This window comes from Pteronotus mesoamericanus, unplaced genomic scaffold (assembly GCF_021234165.1).
Source record: "Pteronotus mesoamericanus isolate MK-2021 breed Mesoamerican mustached bat unplaced genomic scaffold, CSHL_Meso_final contig_20, whole genome shotgun sequence".
Classification (NCBI taxonomy): domain Eukaryota; kingdom Metazoa; phylum Chordata; class Mammalia; order Chiroptera; family Mormoopidae; genus Pteronotus; species Pteronotus mesoamericanus.
Genome location: NW_026555085.1, coordinates 91,503,944 through 91,521,134, shown reverse-complemented (window position 1 = coordinate 91,521,134; position 17,191 = coordinate 91,503,944). Strand labels below are relative to the sequence as shown.

At 37.5% G+C, this 17,191-nt stretch overlaps 1 protein-coding gene across 3 annotated transcripts in view; it reads right to left on the bottom strand.

Annotated features, from left to right (window-relative positions):
* The window catches only part of GRM1 (glutamate metabotropic receptor 1), a 328,195-nt gene that overhangs the window by 72,704 nt on the left and 238,300 nt on the right, over positions 1-17,191 (bottom strand). For all 3 annotated transcript variants that reach the window (XM_054570078.1, XM_054570080.1, XM_054570079.1), the window contains exon 4: positions 11,690-11,925. In XM_054570078.1, the coding sequence (XP_054426053.1) occupies positions 11,690-11,925 (236 nt within the window). The remainder of the gene's footprint in view (positions 1-11,689; positions 11,926-17,191) is intronic.

The window sequence follows — 17,191 nt, the reverse complement described above, 5'->3', positions numbered from 1 at the left end:
GTAACAAGGATGACTGAAGAGCCCCACTCTTTCTGGTCACTGGTTTCTACCTCCTCATTACCCAAATCTCACACTGGAGCTAGTAATTAGGCTTGATGTACCCACATTTTCTTTTCTACCACTGTTCATTCCTGTTAGAAATCCTAATTAGCAGGAAAATTGTTGAAGGGCAAGAAAGGCAAAAGGAGGAAGAACAGAAAATCAGCCTGAAGAGAAAGAATTTTATAATAATAATGTGTGGTTTAACTTTTCCCCATTGTATCTTCCTAGACTTAAAGGAAATAAATATTGGGGCAAGGGAGAAAAAAAACGAGAGAATGAGCACTTCAGGAAACAAATTCTGGGCTTGTTAAGCACTGGCAGCCATTAGTGCCATTGTCTGCAGGAGCTTAACTCCTTCCTCAGTGACAGGCAGGGTCTCTTATCAGGGAACCCAAGTTGCCTCCTACCAGCTAAATCCTACCAAATGATGACAGATGACTCACCATCTATGTTTGCCCACATTACTACCAGGAAATGTTATACTCTGGTTTCTCATCAGATTGTATAAATCTTTCACCTTTTACTACCAGAAAATGTAGTAAATCTACTTGTAATTCCTTTCCTGACCATTGTTCCAGATAATATGTACAGACAAGTATGTGGGTTTAGTGAAGCACAGCTATCAATGACACTCTTGTCATTTTGGTAATCTAGAAAACGGATCCTACAATTGAGAACCATAGCAGACAGGGGGGAAAGACTTGTTACTTATGTTGGGAGCCCCCCCACTAAAAAAGAAAAAAAAACAAAGGAAGCACATATCTGAGGCAAATCAGTGCCTGCTAAATGCCAGCAAATACTCCTCTGAGTAGTTATATTCCAGGCCTATTAGATGGCAGGGGTTGCCAAGATCACTTAACTAAAATAAGAAAGGGTCTTTTGGGAAGACACTATGCTCTGGAAGTAGATAAGGACCAATAACTTTCAACTTTTTGTGGTAAGCAGAATGGTCCCTACTGAAGCCCAAGCCTCTGGAACCTGTGAATGTTATGTTACTTGGCAAAGGGACTTTGCAGATGTAATTAAGTTTGATGCCCAAACAATCAGAAGGATTTTTGTGTACTATCCAGCTGGACCCAAGTAAACCACAGGAGCATTATAAGCAGAAAACTTTCTTTGTCTGGAATCAGGGAAATGTGGCATAGGACGAACTGTAGAGCTTGGAAGCATGAGAGGGACTCAGCCCATCCTTGCTGAGGCACATATTAATGAAAGCACAAAAAAGCATGTGGGAAGCATAGAAACAGCTGCTGGCTGACACGCAGCAAAGGAACAAGGACTCCTGTATTACACCTGCAAAGAACAGAATTCAAGCAACAACCTAAGTTTAGGAAAGATTCATCCACAGAGCCTTCTGATACATTACACAAGACTCAAGTGAGCCATATTATACTGTGCCTTCTGACCTAGAGGACTATGAGACAGTAAATGGGTATTATTTGGAGAGGCTAACTTTGTGATCATTTGTTAAGGCTGCCGTGGAAAACTAATGTACCTCTCATTGGCTGACATGCAAGGTGTGTTAGCCTCCAGATAACTATAAGAAGTAGATAATAAGAGACTCCCATGGAGAAACCAACTCGCTTTTATTTTTCATGAAATCGACCTTCACAATAAATACAGCAGTAATCTCAGGATAGATTTAAAAAAATAAAGAAATGCTCATGTCCCTGAAATGAAAAATGGGCAGTGTGCTATCCATTCCAGTCCTATGATTTTTTCTGACTTCTAATATATCATATAGTCTGAAAGCTCATTTTTCAACCCACCAGCTGATGTGAAGGCCATCCCTCAAAGAAAATTGTTGTCCAGACTATATTTTTTTACTGCCACTTACCACCATCTCAAAGTCATCTTCATAAACATACAACCACTACAAGATCCAGCCATTCAACCCCTAGGGCTTGACCCAAAAGAAATGAAAGCACATTTCTATATAAATACTTCAATGTGGACATTCATAGCTGTTTGATTTTTAATAACCAAAATTGGAAGCAACTTAAATGTCCATCACCAGGTGAATGGATAAACAATTTGTGATATATCCATATACTAGAACACTACTCAGCAATTAAAAGGAACAAACTGTTGTTACATGCAAATCAATGTTGAATCTCACAATTATTATGTTAAGAAGAAAAAGGCAGATAGAAAAGAGTTTCTATTGTATAATTTCATTTATATTAAAGTGTAGAAATTATAAATTAACCATAGTGACAGAAAAGCAGTAAATGATTGTCTACAGATAGGGTGGGGAAGGCTGGGGAGAGTTGGAAGGGAGGAATTTTCAGTGTGACACAAAAGGAATCTGGGGAGAGATGTTCATTATCTTGATAATCATGATTGCTTTTTGGACATGTACATATGTCAAAATTTATTAAATTGTGTGTTTTAAATACATGAAGTTTACTGTATGGTGATTGTGCCTCAATAAAACAATAAAAATAAAATAAAAAGAGTAAAAGAGACAGACTCCAAGTATATTTGTTCATAGCCATCAAAAAAGGACTGTAACTTTTTATAACAGCTGAAATTATAATTTTTTATTTCATGTGAGATTCCTCAGCAGCAACTGTTTACAAGACATGAAATGCAAAACTATACTCCTGGTGAGAAGTAAAAATTAATAAACAAAAACCTCATTTCAAATAGATACAGGAGGTTAAAGATAAATTTTCCATCCACATACTATTCAATGCACTCTATTGACATCAACAACCAAAAGTGACACCTTGCATCTCTGACAGGAATTTATTCTACCTTACTACCTCAGAAGGGGGAAGAAAAGATTCCTTCTTGCTCAGTATCAGCAGCTTAACCAAGGGGGAAACTGCCATAACTCAGCCAATAAAAAGTCACTATACTTAGAAATTTCAGTTTCTTCCAATGACCTTTTTGTTTGCAACAACCCTTCCCAAGTCCTTTGTTAATCTGGACTTGCTCATGGTTTGCCATTAGATCATATGGCCTGAAATGCAATTTTTTCTTATTCTTGAATAAACCCATTTTTGCTGGAGAAATATCTATTAGTTTAAGGTCAACAGAAGTAACACAACATGTAAGATAAGGAGTGACCACATACGCAGACATTTGGGACAACCTAAATATATACTTGCCTATCATGCCAGGGTAAGCTTTTTATGAAGAACAGCTATAGATTTTAATCATTAAGAATGCTCAATCTTAAATTTGTCCAGAAGGTAGGCTGGACCTTAAAAGGGAGCATTTAACTTTAGAAATATATAAATTATTTAATATGGAGAAAATTGATCTAAGTGAAGAATTTTATTAATGGATTGAACCAAATTTTAGTAATCATGGGTATGTATATGAATCTTAGGCCAATCACCAGGTAACTAGTTTGCAAGTATCGTAACAGAGTTTACTAGCATATCTAATATTATACAACTGTAAATTTAATGTTCCTATTAAAAGATGAAAGAGTAACTGGCCACTGCTTCAATGTGTTGGAGGCCTGAAAGAATTTTTATTATTATACCACAAATGTATATCTCCTTTATGCTAAACATCATTCAAGGCCTTTGAGAACAGAATCAAGATGTACATACAATAAAAGAATGGAAATCTTATGTCCCAGCTTCAAACTTTGAGTTTTAAATGATAGAACATGCACATCTTTCCATAAATCCATCTCATCATTAAAATGGCATGGAATAAGGAACTACACTGGATTTAAACAGGTGAGTGAAGACATGCCAGGTCTTTGTGAGAACCAGTCTAACTTATTTCAGGTGGCTGTTCAATGGGAATCAAAGTTCATAGTGGAAGTCTTGTCCCATAACATCTTTCTGCTGTTATAGTTGGTCAGGATAATCAACAGGTGATCACGCTCAAAACACTAACTTGTGAATTAAATCTAAGTAACACTAGAAGCAATCAAACTTGCTTTATGGGGTTAGAAATATAGAATGCAGCACTGTCCAATAGAAATTCCTATAATGATGGAAAGTTTTTGCGTCTGTGCTGTCCAAGATGCAGCCACTAGGCACACGTGCCTATTGACACGTGAAATGTAGTTAGTGAGACTGAGGAACTCTGATGTTGAGTTTTATTACATTTTAATTAATTTAAATTTAAATATAAACAGGTACAGATGGCTAGTTGTTACCATATTTGGTCAAAAGTACTAATAAGAGATAGACCAATACAGTGCTGATATTATGATATTATTTTCAGAGCTTCATCTATGTGTGATAAGTAATGAGATTTGTCTGAGAAATTATAATGCCCAGATTTGACACAAGGATACTTCCTGTTTATTCTTCCAACGAAAAGATGTAAACATATTTGCTATTGACTGAATATTTGACTCCCCTCAGAATTAATATTTAAACCCTAACTCCTAATGTGATAATATTTGGAGATAGAGTTTTTGGGAGGTACTTAGGTCTTGAGAGTGGAGCCCTCATGTCCATAATAATGGAGCCCTAATTAATGGGATTAATGCCATTATAAGACTGCTTGCTTCCTTTCTCTCTTTCTCCTCCACGTGAGGAAATGAAAAGGACCCTCACCGAAGTCCAGTGATGCTGGCATTCTGATCTCAGACTTACCAAACTCCAGAAGTGTGGCAAACAAATGTTTGTTGTCTAAGCCACCCAGTTGATGGTGATCTGTTATAGTCACCCAAGTGGACTAAGACACCATTAAAAGCTTTTGGAACATCATCCCATAAAGCAGCTTCTACCAGCATTGTACGAGAACCCACGACTATTTTGTTTTGAGGGTGTTCATTTGGCTCAGCAGAAACAAACCCCATTTGTCAGCACTTCCTGTATGCACACTGGAATTCCTAAGTATAAAGTTTTACTGCCTTGGATAGGTGGCCTTAAATCCTCTGCATTGTAGGACCTATAAAATCTTTGGCTTTGTTCCATGAGATACAGGGTGCAATGTTGTACGATCCTTCTTATAGAGGGGAAAGACTATAACATTGATTTGAGAATCTAATTAAACTAAATTAAATCAGTTAAAATATTTACTTAAATTAAACCAACTATATTGTTCCACATGATGGTCATGAATTATAAGGCTATGGAGAAACTTTATTGATTATCTTTGCTACAATAATGTTGCATAACAAACTACCTTATGGCTTAGTGGCTTAAAATAAAAAAGTATTTATTTAGTTCATAAATTAGGGGGTCAACTGGGAAGTTCTGCTATTCTGGGCTGGACATGACTCATCTCAGCTGGGCTCGCTTGTGTGTCAACAGTCAGCTAGTGGATGGGCCGGAGACTGACTTATCCAGGATGACCTCACCTGAGAAACTCTTATTTAGGTTCCACGTTATCGCTCATATAATAGAAGGCTAACTCAAGCTTGTACACATAGCTGAGGTGGGATTCCAAGAAAGGGAATGGGTGTAGAACAAACCTATTGAGACCTAGAATTAGAACTAATAAGCTATAAAATCAATCCAGATTCAAGACATAGGGAACAAAACTCTACCTCTTAATGCAAAGAACTGTAAAGTCATATTTCAAAGAACTTCCTATTAAAGTCTTACTGTGAAGTCTTCCATAATCTCTAATTAAAACTACTAATTTCCACATAGAAGGCAAATAATATTATTTAAGAATGAATATTGGCATTTGGGCCAAACTTCCAAAGTAAAAGAGAAGTTATTATTCTCAGACCCAATGGGCTGAAATAAATTAGAACATATCTCAGTTTATAGATGACCTTAATCTGGATCAAATAGTAATGGGCCAATCTTATGCAATTTTACACAGCAAGGTAATTCAAAATGGAAATTCCATGAAGTTTGAAATCTAATAATGAAACAAGTATACTATAAAAATTAGTACTGATCTAAGAATTGCAAATGGCACTCTCCAAGCTATTGGAGCAAGAGTACGCATGCTTGGAAGTCTTAAAATTTTGTCCTATCAGGCAGACTACCTGTGATTATCTTACAAGCCCTGAGCTGGTAAGCATTACAGATATCACCCAAATTTTTTATTATGCCTTGGGTAGTAATGAAATACAAGGGTATATTAGCTTTAAAAAGCATTGTGCCCGTCTGTCCCCAATGGGTACAAAGTATAAGGGAAGAGAGAAAAATTGTGGCTATAAGTTCACTGGATTTTGAAAAACGTTGGTGAGGACATAGCCTGTTAAACCCATGCGGGTAATATACTGCTAGCCACCACAAATATTAGTAGTACCATATTGCAAGATAATGGTAATATGTTTTTAAGAGATCCAAAAGGAAGCAATCCAAAAATAGTAACAAAAACAACCATGAAAACTTTCTGTACCATATTCAGTGTTTTATTAAAGAAGGAAATTGGAAGCAAACTAAATGTCCGACAACATAAATGGCAAAGTAATTATAGTATTTTCATTGGGTACAATATTGTAGAACTAAAAGTGGTGTTTATAAAGGCCATGCATCAACATCAAAAAAATAGAGTATAATCCTAAGCGAAAAGAAGATACAGAATTATATGTACACGATGATTATAACTATGCAAAACAAAATGATAAAAGTGTGTAGAATGTTATGCAGCGCCAGTAGGAGTTGCCTTTTGGAACTCCTTAGTTTTGAAAGCCTTAGAATGTTTATATCTTTTGATTGAGTTATTCAACTTCTAAAAATATGTTTAAAAAATTATCTGAAATGAAAAGGTTTAGAAAGAAGAACTGTTATTACATCACTGAAGCTTTTTCTTTCTTTCATTTGTAAAGAGCACAACACAGCCTAAAAGTGTAGGAAGAATGTAATGTTTAATGAATTATAGCTTATCTGATTGCAAAATGTTATGCAGCTGTTAAGAATACAAAACTTTAATGACAAAAATACATTTATAAATTTAAAAGAAAAAGCAGTATTCATTTTAAAAAGCAGTATATAAGATAAGATTGTTATTTGATTTAAAACTATGTCAAGAAAGATAAAAGTACACCAAACTTAATAGTGTATTTAGTAGAAATATATAAAAAATTTAACAGTGATTATCAGTGGTTACATAAAGACAGTTTCTAAATGCTCTTCCTCTTATTATTTTTTTTATATTTCCAATTTGCATATGGTGAGGTATAGTATATATTGCTTTGGTAATCAGAAAACAATGATAAAAGTCTACACAGAAAAAATAAAAGAAAATATCTACATTGGCATTATGTAAGGGTGATTGTTTAGGGATCGTGTACTTTTTTTTTCCTAATTTTCACATTCTGGACAGTAGTTATGTTAAATTTATAATTTCAAAAACTACACATTTTAATGAGATGACCTACGCCATACCTTATTTATTTTCTGGGAAGATATTACACTAATAGTACACTTTAGTTTTATATAAGAATCAACAAGTAGTAAAATATATTACTTGTATTATTTCATTTGATTTTCACAACACCTGTGTGAAGTAGAAATTATGCTACAGTTGCAGAAATTGAGACTCAGAAGTCTGCCAGGTCACGTGGCAGACACCTAACGGAAACAATGTGGGACCCTCTGGCTGTGTTTCCAAATGCAGTACCCTCTCTGCTCCCAGGGGCTCCCAGCACTTCTCATCAGGAATGATAAAATGCTACACCATTGCAAACATGACCCAAATGCTGTAAGCAACGAAGGTGTTTCCTGGAAGAGAATGACTTTGATTTACTTTATAACTACTTTTTCCACTATCCTCATAATTATTATTGTTTTAGTAGTTAGGCTTTTAGGTGCCAGTTAGTGCTTTTCCAACACATCTCCTATCCCTTGATATTCTCAACTAATTAAGCAGTGATACAGTTTTTGCATGAAGCACTTTTTTAATTAACCAGTGATTCCCAAATTATTCAGCCTGGGTTTGGGATCCTTAATATCCAAACTGACAACTTAGTACACATGAACTCTTTGTTTAAATAGTGACATCTGACATTAAGCTCAATAAAGATTTCTATGGAAACTTACAGCAATATCAAACTTTTCAAAAACACCCAAATTGAACCAATTGGGAGGAATAAAAATGAGTGACAGAAACAGTAGCTATCAATAGTATGAAAAGGTTAATTCTACTTCCTCACACTGATTTGCATAAATGTTTCTGCGTACTAATTTAAAGCCTATAAAATTTTTTTGATATTCAAGGATCTCAACTAGATAAGAATGGTATTGTGAAAGTTTATATTGTTCTTCAATAACATGAAAGCCAATTTCACAGAGCTACAGAGATTAACACTGAAGAATGAGGTAAGTTTACAAGAAGGTGTACACACATACATAGAATATACAAACATTGCTAAAGATAAAATTCTAGGATTTCTGCAACAGAAAAGATCAATATATTTTATGAAGTAGTTTCAAAAAGAAAAAGTTAAATAAACCTTTCTCCTTCCTTAGAATTAAGAATAATGGGATATATTTGCCAAACTTAACTGTAGAATAAAATGCATGTTTATTAAGGGTTGTAATCACACGAGAAGCTGTCAAAAATAATATGAGAGAAATTTGTAAATTTTAAAATTGGTATTTCCTGCTGTAAACGGTAAGCAAGTTCAGGCTTTAACCTTGACATCTACATGTCTGGTGACAGGCAATATTATTGTACAAGGCCATGGAGTTCTCATTTTTGTTTGAGACTCAGATCATAAGTATTTTCTTTCTATATTTCTTTTGCTTAGATTTTGTTTATTTAATTTTAGAGAAAGGGGAAGGGAGGGAGAAAGAGAGGGACAGAAACATCCACCAGTTGCCTCTTACATGCCCCCAACTGGGAACCTGGCCCACAATGCAGGCACATGCCCTGCCTGGGAATGGAACTGGCAATGTTTTGGTTCGCAGGCTGGCACTCAATCCACTGAGCTACACCAGCCAGGGCTGTCACAAGTATTTTCTTGGAAATCCTCACATGAACACATTCAAACATGTTTAATAAGTACTCTTCTGAAATTTTCTAAGGAACCATAATGCAAAGTGGCATCTATAGTAGCATCACACATAGGCATCTCCAACTTGTCTAAACTCTAGCTCCTGATTCTTCCCCAATCAGCTTTCCCGGAGTCTTCACCAACTCAGTAAATGGTGACACTAATTTGGCAGTTGCAGACCGGAATCTTTTTGACAATGCTGTGAGCAAATCTCCCCAACTCTAGTTCAAATACACTGAGAATTCAGCCACTTCTCTCCGTCGTGCTTGCTGCTACCCTGGCCCCACTGCACTGTGACGGTGGCCTTGTCATTGTGCTGCTTCCTTCTGCCTGTCCCCCTCTGTCAAAGCTTAAAAACTTCAGAAAGAGTGATTTTTATTTTTCAGAAGAAGTAAGGCAACCCTATGTCTGCTGTGCCTGAACTTCCCAGTGGTTTCTGTCACACTCAGAACAAAGATAATGTCCTCACAAGAGCCAGTTAAGTCCTGCGCAGGCTGCACCTCTGCGTGCTTCTCTGATCCTTCTCCCGCTTTACTACGTACTCACTGGCTCCAGCCAGCCTGGGCTCCTTGCTATCCCTCCACGAAGCCAGGCATGCTGGTGCTTCTTTATATTCGCCGCTCCCTCTGCTGGGGATGCTCGTCCCCAGTGTTTACATGGCTCCGTCTCTCCTAGCCTGCACATCTGTAATCATGTCAGCTTCTCCATGAGACTTTTTATGCCCATTCTCTTTTGAACTGCAACTCTTCTATCCCATTTTCACTACCTTCATCCTTTACTTTCTCCAGTGCCCTTTGGATCAATTAAGTGAAAATATATTTTATTTAATCTATTTTTGTTTATTCTTTATTTCCCAGCCCTTGTGTGTAAGATTATTGATAACATTCCTTTTGCATTTTTTTGTTTTCTGCTCTATTTCCAACTCTTAGAATAAAGCCTTGTGTACAGTAGCTACTCAATAAATTATGTTGAATGAGTTAAATATATTTTATTTAAAAATAAAGGCCCTTAACTTTTTCTAAAAAAAAAAAAGTAAAATGCATTGCCTCATTACACTAAAAGAATATCGATTAACTTATCAATTGCTTTCTAACAACTGACTGAGATTCCAGAGTCAATGTCATATGGGGTTCTATGAGGGTTGCAAGTACTCTCTATCTTTAAAGATCTCACAACTTAAGAAAGAAAACAAAATTCATTAGGGAACAGTTACAGAACAATAAAAGATTACATATGACTAAATACTAAGTCAAGCATTGCGGTCAGGAGGTGTGTGTTCTGATTCCACTGCTACTATTGACTATGTGCGCCTGAGGAAACTGTTGCCCCTCTACCCTCAATGTCTTATTCTGCAAATAAGATGAAAGCATGAGGGGGTTTATTGATCCATTGGAGTTTTTAATTTCTGCTGACCTATTATTTGAGAGAAAGGAGCATCAGATGGGATTCATATGTGATACTGGGTTAGCTGTTGGGCACCTCTCTTCCCCCACTCCTGACTCTCAGCCTCCCAGGAAGCCACACTGAGGACGTTCTAAAAGCCTTGAATGGTTGAAAATACATTCATGCCAGGCAATTTCTCAGTGAGCTGTTGAATTTTATCAAGTCAGATACATATGACTGCATTTAAATATAGTGATATTTTAAATAATTTCTAACATCAAAGTGTGAACATTATTAAAATTAGAAATAGTTCATTTAATTAACCGTCTCCTTTTCTTGTCTTAAAAATCTCACTGTCCTTGGTTGTTATTTATTTCTATATCGTGGGTATGATGTGTTTTGATTTGCTCACAGAGACAAGTTTTTCTAGGCCTAGAGCCATGGATTATGAGGGTATGCTTGTACTTCTCTCTCTCACTGTGTACAGTGTTCTATATGAGTGTTATATGAATAAATGGGCTCTAGACTTTTCTGAATAATATCTGCTGGGCCTAGTTACAGAAAATATATGTCACACAACTAGGTTACAATATAAATTTGGTCATGGATAGAGTCCTTAATGCCTGTACATCATGCTTTGTTATCAACCTAGTATGGACAACTGGCTTTGAATGGCACCACGGTGGACCACAGATGAACTATCTTTGCAGCATGGACCGGGGACAGCAATGTCTCTGTGCAGTAGTGATAATACTCATAAAAGTTATCATGTTAAGAAGAAGAGGCTGGGGATAAAGAGGACATGCTGCAGAGTTGACCAAGGCCCTGAAAGACCTGGGACAATGTGCCATTAAGAGAGTCATGGGAAGCCACCAATCTGCTAGGAACTGGCATTCTAGTTTACAGATGCGAACGCAGCGTTTCTTGCCACCTATGCCCACATAAACCCATGTTGGTGGTGTGGCCCTGGGTGACACTATCTCATCTTCTCCTGACTTGTATGTTGAAGCAAGTCACAAAGAAGAAAAAAGGGATCAAACCGGAGCTGCATACTTATGTCTATGGCTAGCACTTACTAAGCATGCCTACAATAAAATTTCTTCCCTCTGGAATACCTGAATTCTCAGGTTGCTTTCCCTTTCCTGGTGTAACTTCCTCTTATCATTTGTTCTACCAGAGGCCAAAGCAGTCTTTCCAGAATATAGAAACATAAATCCATGGGGCAATATACTCCCTCCTCACTCCAGCTATTTTATAAATGAAGATGGCATTTTAGTCTTTGCATCTCCAGCCTCACCTTCTACTCTCACTCAACAATCTGTAATGGGATTGTAGGAGATGACCAAACCTCTGAGTTGTGATTCTGTGGACAAGAGTTACCTGTGCAGATTCTTTTAAAGTTGGGATTTTCCAGAAGATGTCCCGGTAGGCGGCACTGGAACCGATGTTGCCAGAATTCAGGGAACCAAGGATTCCTTGTATTAGTGTCCAGCCTTAGTTTCAGGAAATAATCGTCAAATGACCTGACCTCTGGAGACTGCAGCTTTATTGTGATTCCCCCGTTGGCTTCCACCTCATAACCTTCAATGACTTCATCTCGGTCTGCCCATCCATCACTGAAAAAAAAAGAAAGAAAATTCAGGGGTTGGGATGGGGAGAGAGAAAGATAAACATCTCACAAAAAGAGCTCAGAGTTGTGCAGGAATGAAGCACTTCAGCAAGGCTAAAGTCTATGTTAAGTCAGCATCGCTACCCATGAATGACTTCTTATGGTGGAGAGTAAAAAGTTATGAAATAATAATAATCCTGTTTGGCTTTCACAATAGTGAAAACGATGATGAAGATGATGATACTACCAATCATAAGAACTAACACTTATTGAGCATTTACTAGCCATCAGGTTCTGTGTTACTCAATTTTTTACTGAATTAGAAGATGTTCTAGGGTCTAGGTGAAATTGGGGTAGGGGTCCAGGCAATCTGGCTCTGAAGCCCAGTGTTCTTTACAACTAGACCACAAAGCCTATCAGTTCCCATCCAGGTCAGAAGGAAATAAGACTCAAGTACTTAGGGCCTTCACAATTAGAGCTCAGCAAGGTTGCAAGGTTATAATCAAGACTATTCTACAAGCTGCATTGCACGAGGTGGAACAATGATTTAGCTTCCAAACATGACAACCACAGATTTTGCTCTTAGGCATTGTTCAAATTAGCATTGCTTAGTAATGACCAGATGCTTTTCCCCTTCTAATACTATTTCAAAATCACAGCAATAAAAGAAAACAATCTCACTCTCAAAAATAAAATAATCTTCCTGTTCACTAAATGGGAGTTCACTGATATTTTATTCAGTAGGGTTGAATTTTTATTATTTGGTCACTTTCTAGAACATTCTTATCTGTCACAAATGATGTAGCCTCAGTTTAATTCAAGTGTATGTATAAGCCAGGCCAACCCTCATGTGAATGGTTGTGACCCTTCCCCAACAGGGTGTCAAAGAAAAATTGCATTGAACAGAATTAAACAGGCGAAGAAGACTTTATTCAAGACTATTCCAATAGGCCAAAGACTAAACCCAATCTTCAAGAACAAAAGGTGAGAGGGTTTTTAAGTGCTTGGATGAGCTAGTGAGAATGTGCTGGAGGACACTGAGGGGAACTTGGTCAATATCTGTATTTGATAATTGTCCCTTATGTAAGTTAGGCTCCCACCTTCCCACAGAAACTGGGGGTAGAGTTTGCTATCATTTTTGGTGATTCCATTTTATAGGGATGGCTCCCAGTTCCCTGAGAGAGAAAATTCTCTGTTATAAAACTTGCAAAAGACTTGGAAAAATTTTTGAAAGTAAATGTTCTAAGAAAAAGTCCTTCCTTCCTTCCTTTCTTCCTTCCATCTATGTGCGAGGTGCTCTGCTATGCTCAGAATTCAATTGAGAATGGGACAGGCTGTCTTTTGCCCCTACTGTTACAGGCTTGTGGGGGAAAACAAACACTAAAGAAGAATTTTAAAAGCTATGAAGATAAAGGAGAAGTGACCAAAACTAGAGGGAGAAGGGCTTGAGAGCCTAACAGTCTGGTGTGTATTGTGTATGTGAGTGTGGGTGGGAGAAGGGCACTTATTAATAGCTTTCCTAAGAAAGCAACGTCTGATCTGAAATTCAAAGGATTAGTGAAATGAGGAGAGAGGGGAGGGATTGGTATAGAAGAAGGTTCCTGGTAGACTATCTAACACACAGGAAAGAGCACAGCTCATTCGAGGAATTTGGAGAGGCAGTGAAGCTGGAGCAGAGAGAGAAGAGTGGCAGGAGATGGGGCACAGGCATAAATCCTAACCCAGGAACTGTTAGCCTAAGGGCTACAGGAAGTCCTCAAAGTGCAGTAAACCTCTTTTAATGGGGCCATTCAGCTCTGCTCCCTGGTCGTAAATTACTTGAGCATTTTTCTGGCAAGTCCTTCTCTAATCACCATCATTTACTATGGATGGCCTATCACATTGATCAAAGAAAAAAAAGAAACACTAACTCATTTATCTTTCTATATGCTCAGTCTGCTTAGAAAAGCTCAAACTGGTTTAATTATTTAGCTTTATTCACATTCGTGTTATAACTACAGCTATAGCAATTCAAAGACCTGAGCTACATACAGTTCATGTCATGCTGAAAAGAAGGGTAAAAAATAAAACCAGTTAGACCCTCAAGAAATTCTGCCTGGGAGTATAGATTTAAAATCAAAATAACTTCTAACCTGAAGAAAAGGATTACTTTTTGACATAAAGTTGAGGCCTGAAATGTGTTTCTCCCCAGGGTTTAATATTATGTGAGATGTGAGTGTGTGTGTGTGTGTGTGTGTGTGTGTGTGTGTGTGTAGTCTAAACAGGAAGCCCACAATTTTAAAGTGAAATGAGCCTTATAAAATGTTTATTTGCATTTCATTTTTTAAAAAACAATCTCCGTTTATAAGACCAAGTATCATATATGATGCTAGAAGAGAAAGTGTGGTTTCCTGCCTTTTTCCCACCCACACAGAGAAGCACATCATAGGAGTAAACCTTCATCTATGAATACAGATACTATAAAAGTCATATGATTGAGTACAGTGGAACCCTAAATCCCCTTTGCCACAGGTCAAAGCCCCTCCCTCTCACTGTAGATGACCTTCTTCCCAAAATTAGAGTTGATGTTAAACCCAACAGTTCATAAAATTGAGGAGAACCAGATGTGATAGAGTAAATATTCAACTGGGATTACTTGGTGAATATATTTTGAAGCGTTCGTTGCTAAAGTTGTGTGTGAGATCATTAATCTCCCACAGGTAAGGTGTTAGGAAATGCTAACAGCTAAAAAGGCACTGAAAAACATCCATAAAGCAACTCCTGGATTTTATACCTTTCAATTATTTTGTCTACCAAGCACTTGTCGTATTGCATTTACAGAGAATTTTGAAGGATTCTCTTTGTTTAGCTGTACTGGGATTTTTTTTTTTTGCTAGGATTTGTGTGTGTGTGTGTGTGTGTGTGTGTGTGTGTGTGTGTGTGTGTGTGTGTGAATTCCCTGCAAAGCCCACTTGAAAAGAGAAAGCCAGCAGCTTGCCTGATATCTGGCCTGGGTTTTTCCTGTTGTTGTTGCTGGTGACTGTGGTTGTAGACTGCGCCTGGCCAGAGGTGACCTGCAGGCACTCGCTCACCCCAAGCCTGTGGAGCGGACCCTGCTGTGCTGGGGGCTGACCCGCCTCAGGCAGTGCTGAGGCGCGTTCATGGCCTCTCCCAGCTTCTGCTGCTCCATCTGGCTCCCCATCACAAGTTCCTTTTCCTTTCTGGGGTCTGGAAATAAAACTGCATGATGTGGATGAACAGGGTGAACGGTGATCAGAAAGCTGCAGTCCTAAATATTCCTCACAAAAGTACGAGAATCTTTATTTCCTGTGCCCTCAACATTTATGTGGAGCAACTCCTTCACAAGCCTGTCCTTCCCTTCCCGCAAAATCGTTGTTCTAGTGCCTGTGAAATGTCACAGTCTAAACATGAATAATAATATTTCTTCTACTTAATAAATGAGCAGCAGGAAATATTTATTATTTCTAATTATACCAGTTATATCTTGACAGAAGGAGCATGAGTGTTACTTTTGTATCATATCAGTTAAAATAATTTAATAAGCAAATCAACAGTTAAAAAAAGAAATACAACAGTGTTCACTTAAAAATTGTTCAAAAATGTTTTAAAAATCTGCATTCAATTAAAATAACTACAACCTAGGAAGTAAAGCAATTTGATTTGTGTTATGAATTCAAGTAATTGTGTGTACCTGATAATAAAACTGTAATTCTTTAAAAGTATTCTAGTGATTATCATATAACTAGGAAAAAAAGAAAAGCATAATGAAAACAATACTTTCAAAAACATAATCAAGCAGAAAATTCTATAAATTACAATGCTAATTATATTTACAAAGAGTGAAGAAATGTAGCACAATGTAATTTAAATTAAACAATGTCAGTTGTGGGAAATAGTATAGAGGGAATGGCAGCTTTTTCAATAATAACTCAGACTGGCCTTATTCATTCAACATTTCCTTACTAAGATCTGGTATGAGTTAGGCATTTTGCTTACTGCTGAGTATGCATTGCTAAAAAGGGTAGGCAAGGCCCCGGTCCTCAAGGCAATTGCAGAGGTGAGAAAGTCTGGCCACTGAATACATAATGGCCACAGAGAGTTGCAGAGACTAATGGGTAAGGGAGACAGGCTACAGGAACACAGAGAAGAGGCAAGGGGTCACGTCAAAGGAGATTCTCTCCAAGGAGAAGTGACATCTACGATGAGGCTTAAAGGATGAATTGCAGTTACACAGGTAAAGAGGGAGAAGAAAGAGGGACCAGCTAAAGAGGGGCAAAGCTTTCAAACTACCACAAGGCATTCACTTTAACTTGCAGCGTGCCACGCACTGGATACTAGGACAAGCATGGGTGAGAGCTAGAATCTTAACATCCTTGTTAAGGGTTTGGGATTTTATTTTTATGATAGTGATAAACTACTCAAATTTCAAGCAGGGATATGATATAATTAGGTTTGTTTTAGAAAGATTATTCTAGAAAAATACCTCGAGTGTTCTTGTGAAGTTTCTTTGCTTCATTAATTCTCAGACAAAAACTGTGGGAACACATAGACCTATCTGCATACACATGCACCGGCTAATTACATTGTAACATGAAGGCACAGTGGAGGTGCTGATGAACCAGGAATTGGGGCAGTGGTCACAATTGGTTTATATTTAATTTTAAAATTAGTTGCTGCCATTCCACCGTGAATATAAAACTGGTACAAAATGTAGATCTGTTTATTTAATTACCTAGAAGAGGCACTTAGAAATCACTCAGTCCACTGGAAAGCAGAGAGAGTAGGAGGGATCATCTTCACTTTTGATTGTGCAATACTTGTAGGATAAGAATTCAAACAGAGTTTTATTTCCACCCCTACGGTGTTTTGGTAGAAAAGTAACCAAGGTGGAGGAGGGAATGGGAAGGTGTTAAGGCAAAAGAGAAAAAAGTGAAGGGAATTATCAAGGAGCTGAGACTCCAGGTAGAGATCAAGGTGAGATCATTTATTCTTATTTTTGTGTCTGCTCCTCACTCTTACCCACCCTGATTTATCTCTGGCACCCTGAGCCTTCAGTCATTTGCCAACTTGTGACTATTCTCCTCTCTTAGCAGAAATGTAGGACAACGGTATATACTGATAAACATTGCACACAACCATGCAAATGTTTGGATGCATTGCTTATTTCTAAAGTTTTCCACTTAATATTTCAGAATGCGCTGACTGGGTAATGGAAACCTGAGAAAGTGAAACCACGGAGAAGGGGAAACTCCTCAAGGTCGTTTTCTTCCTTC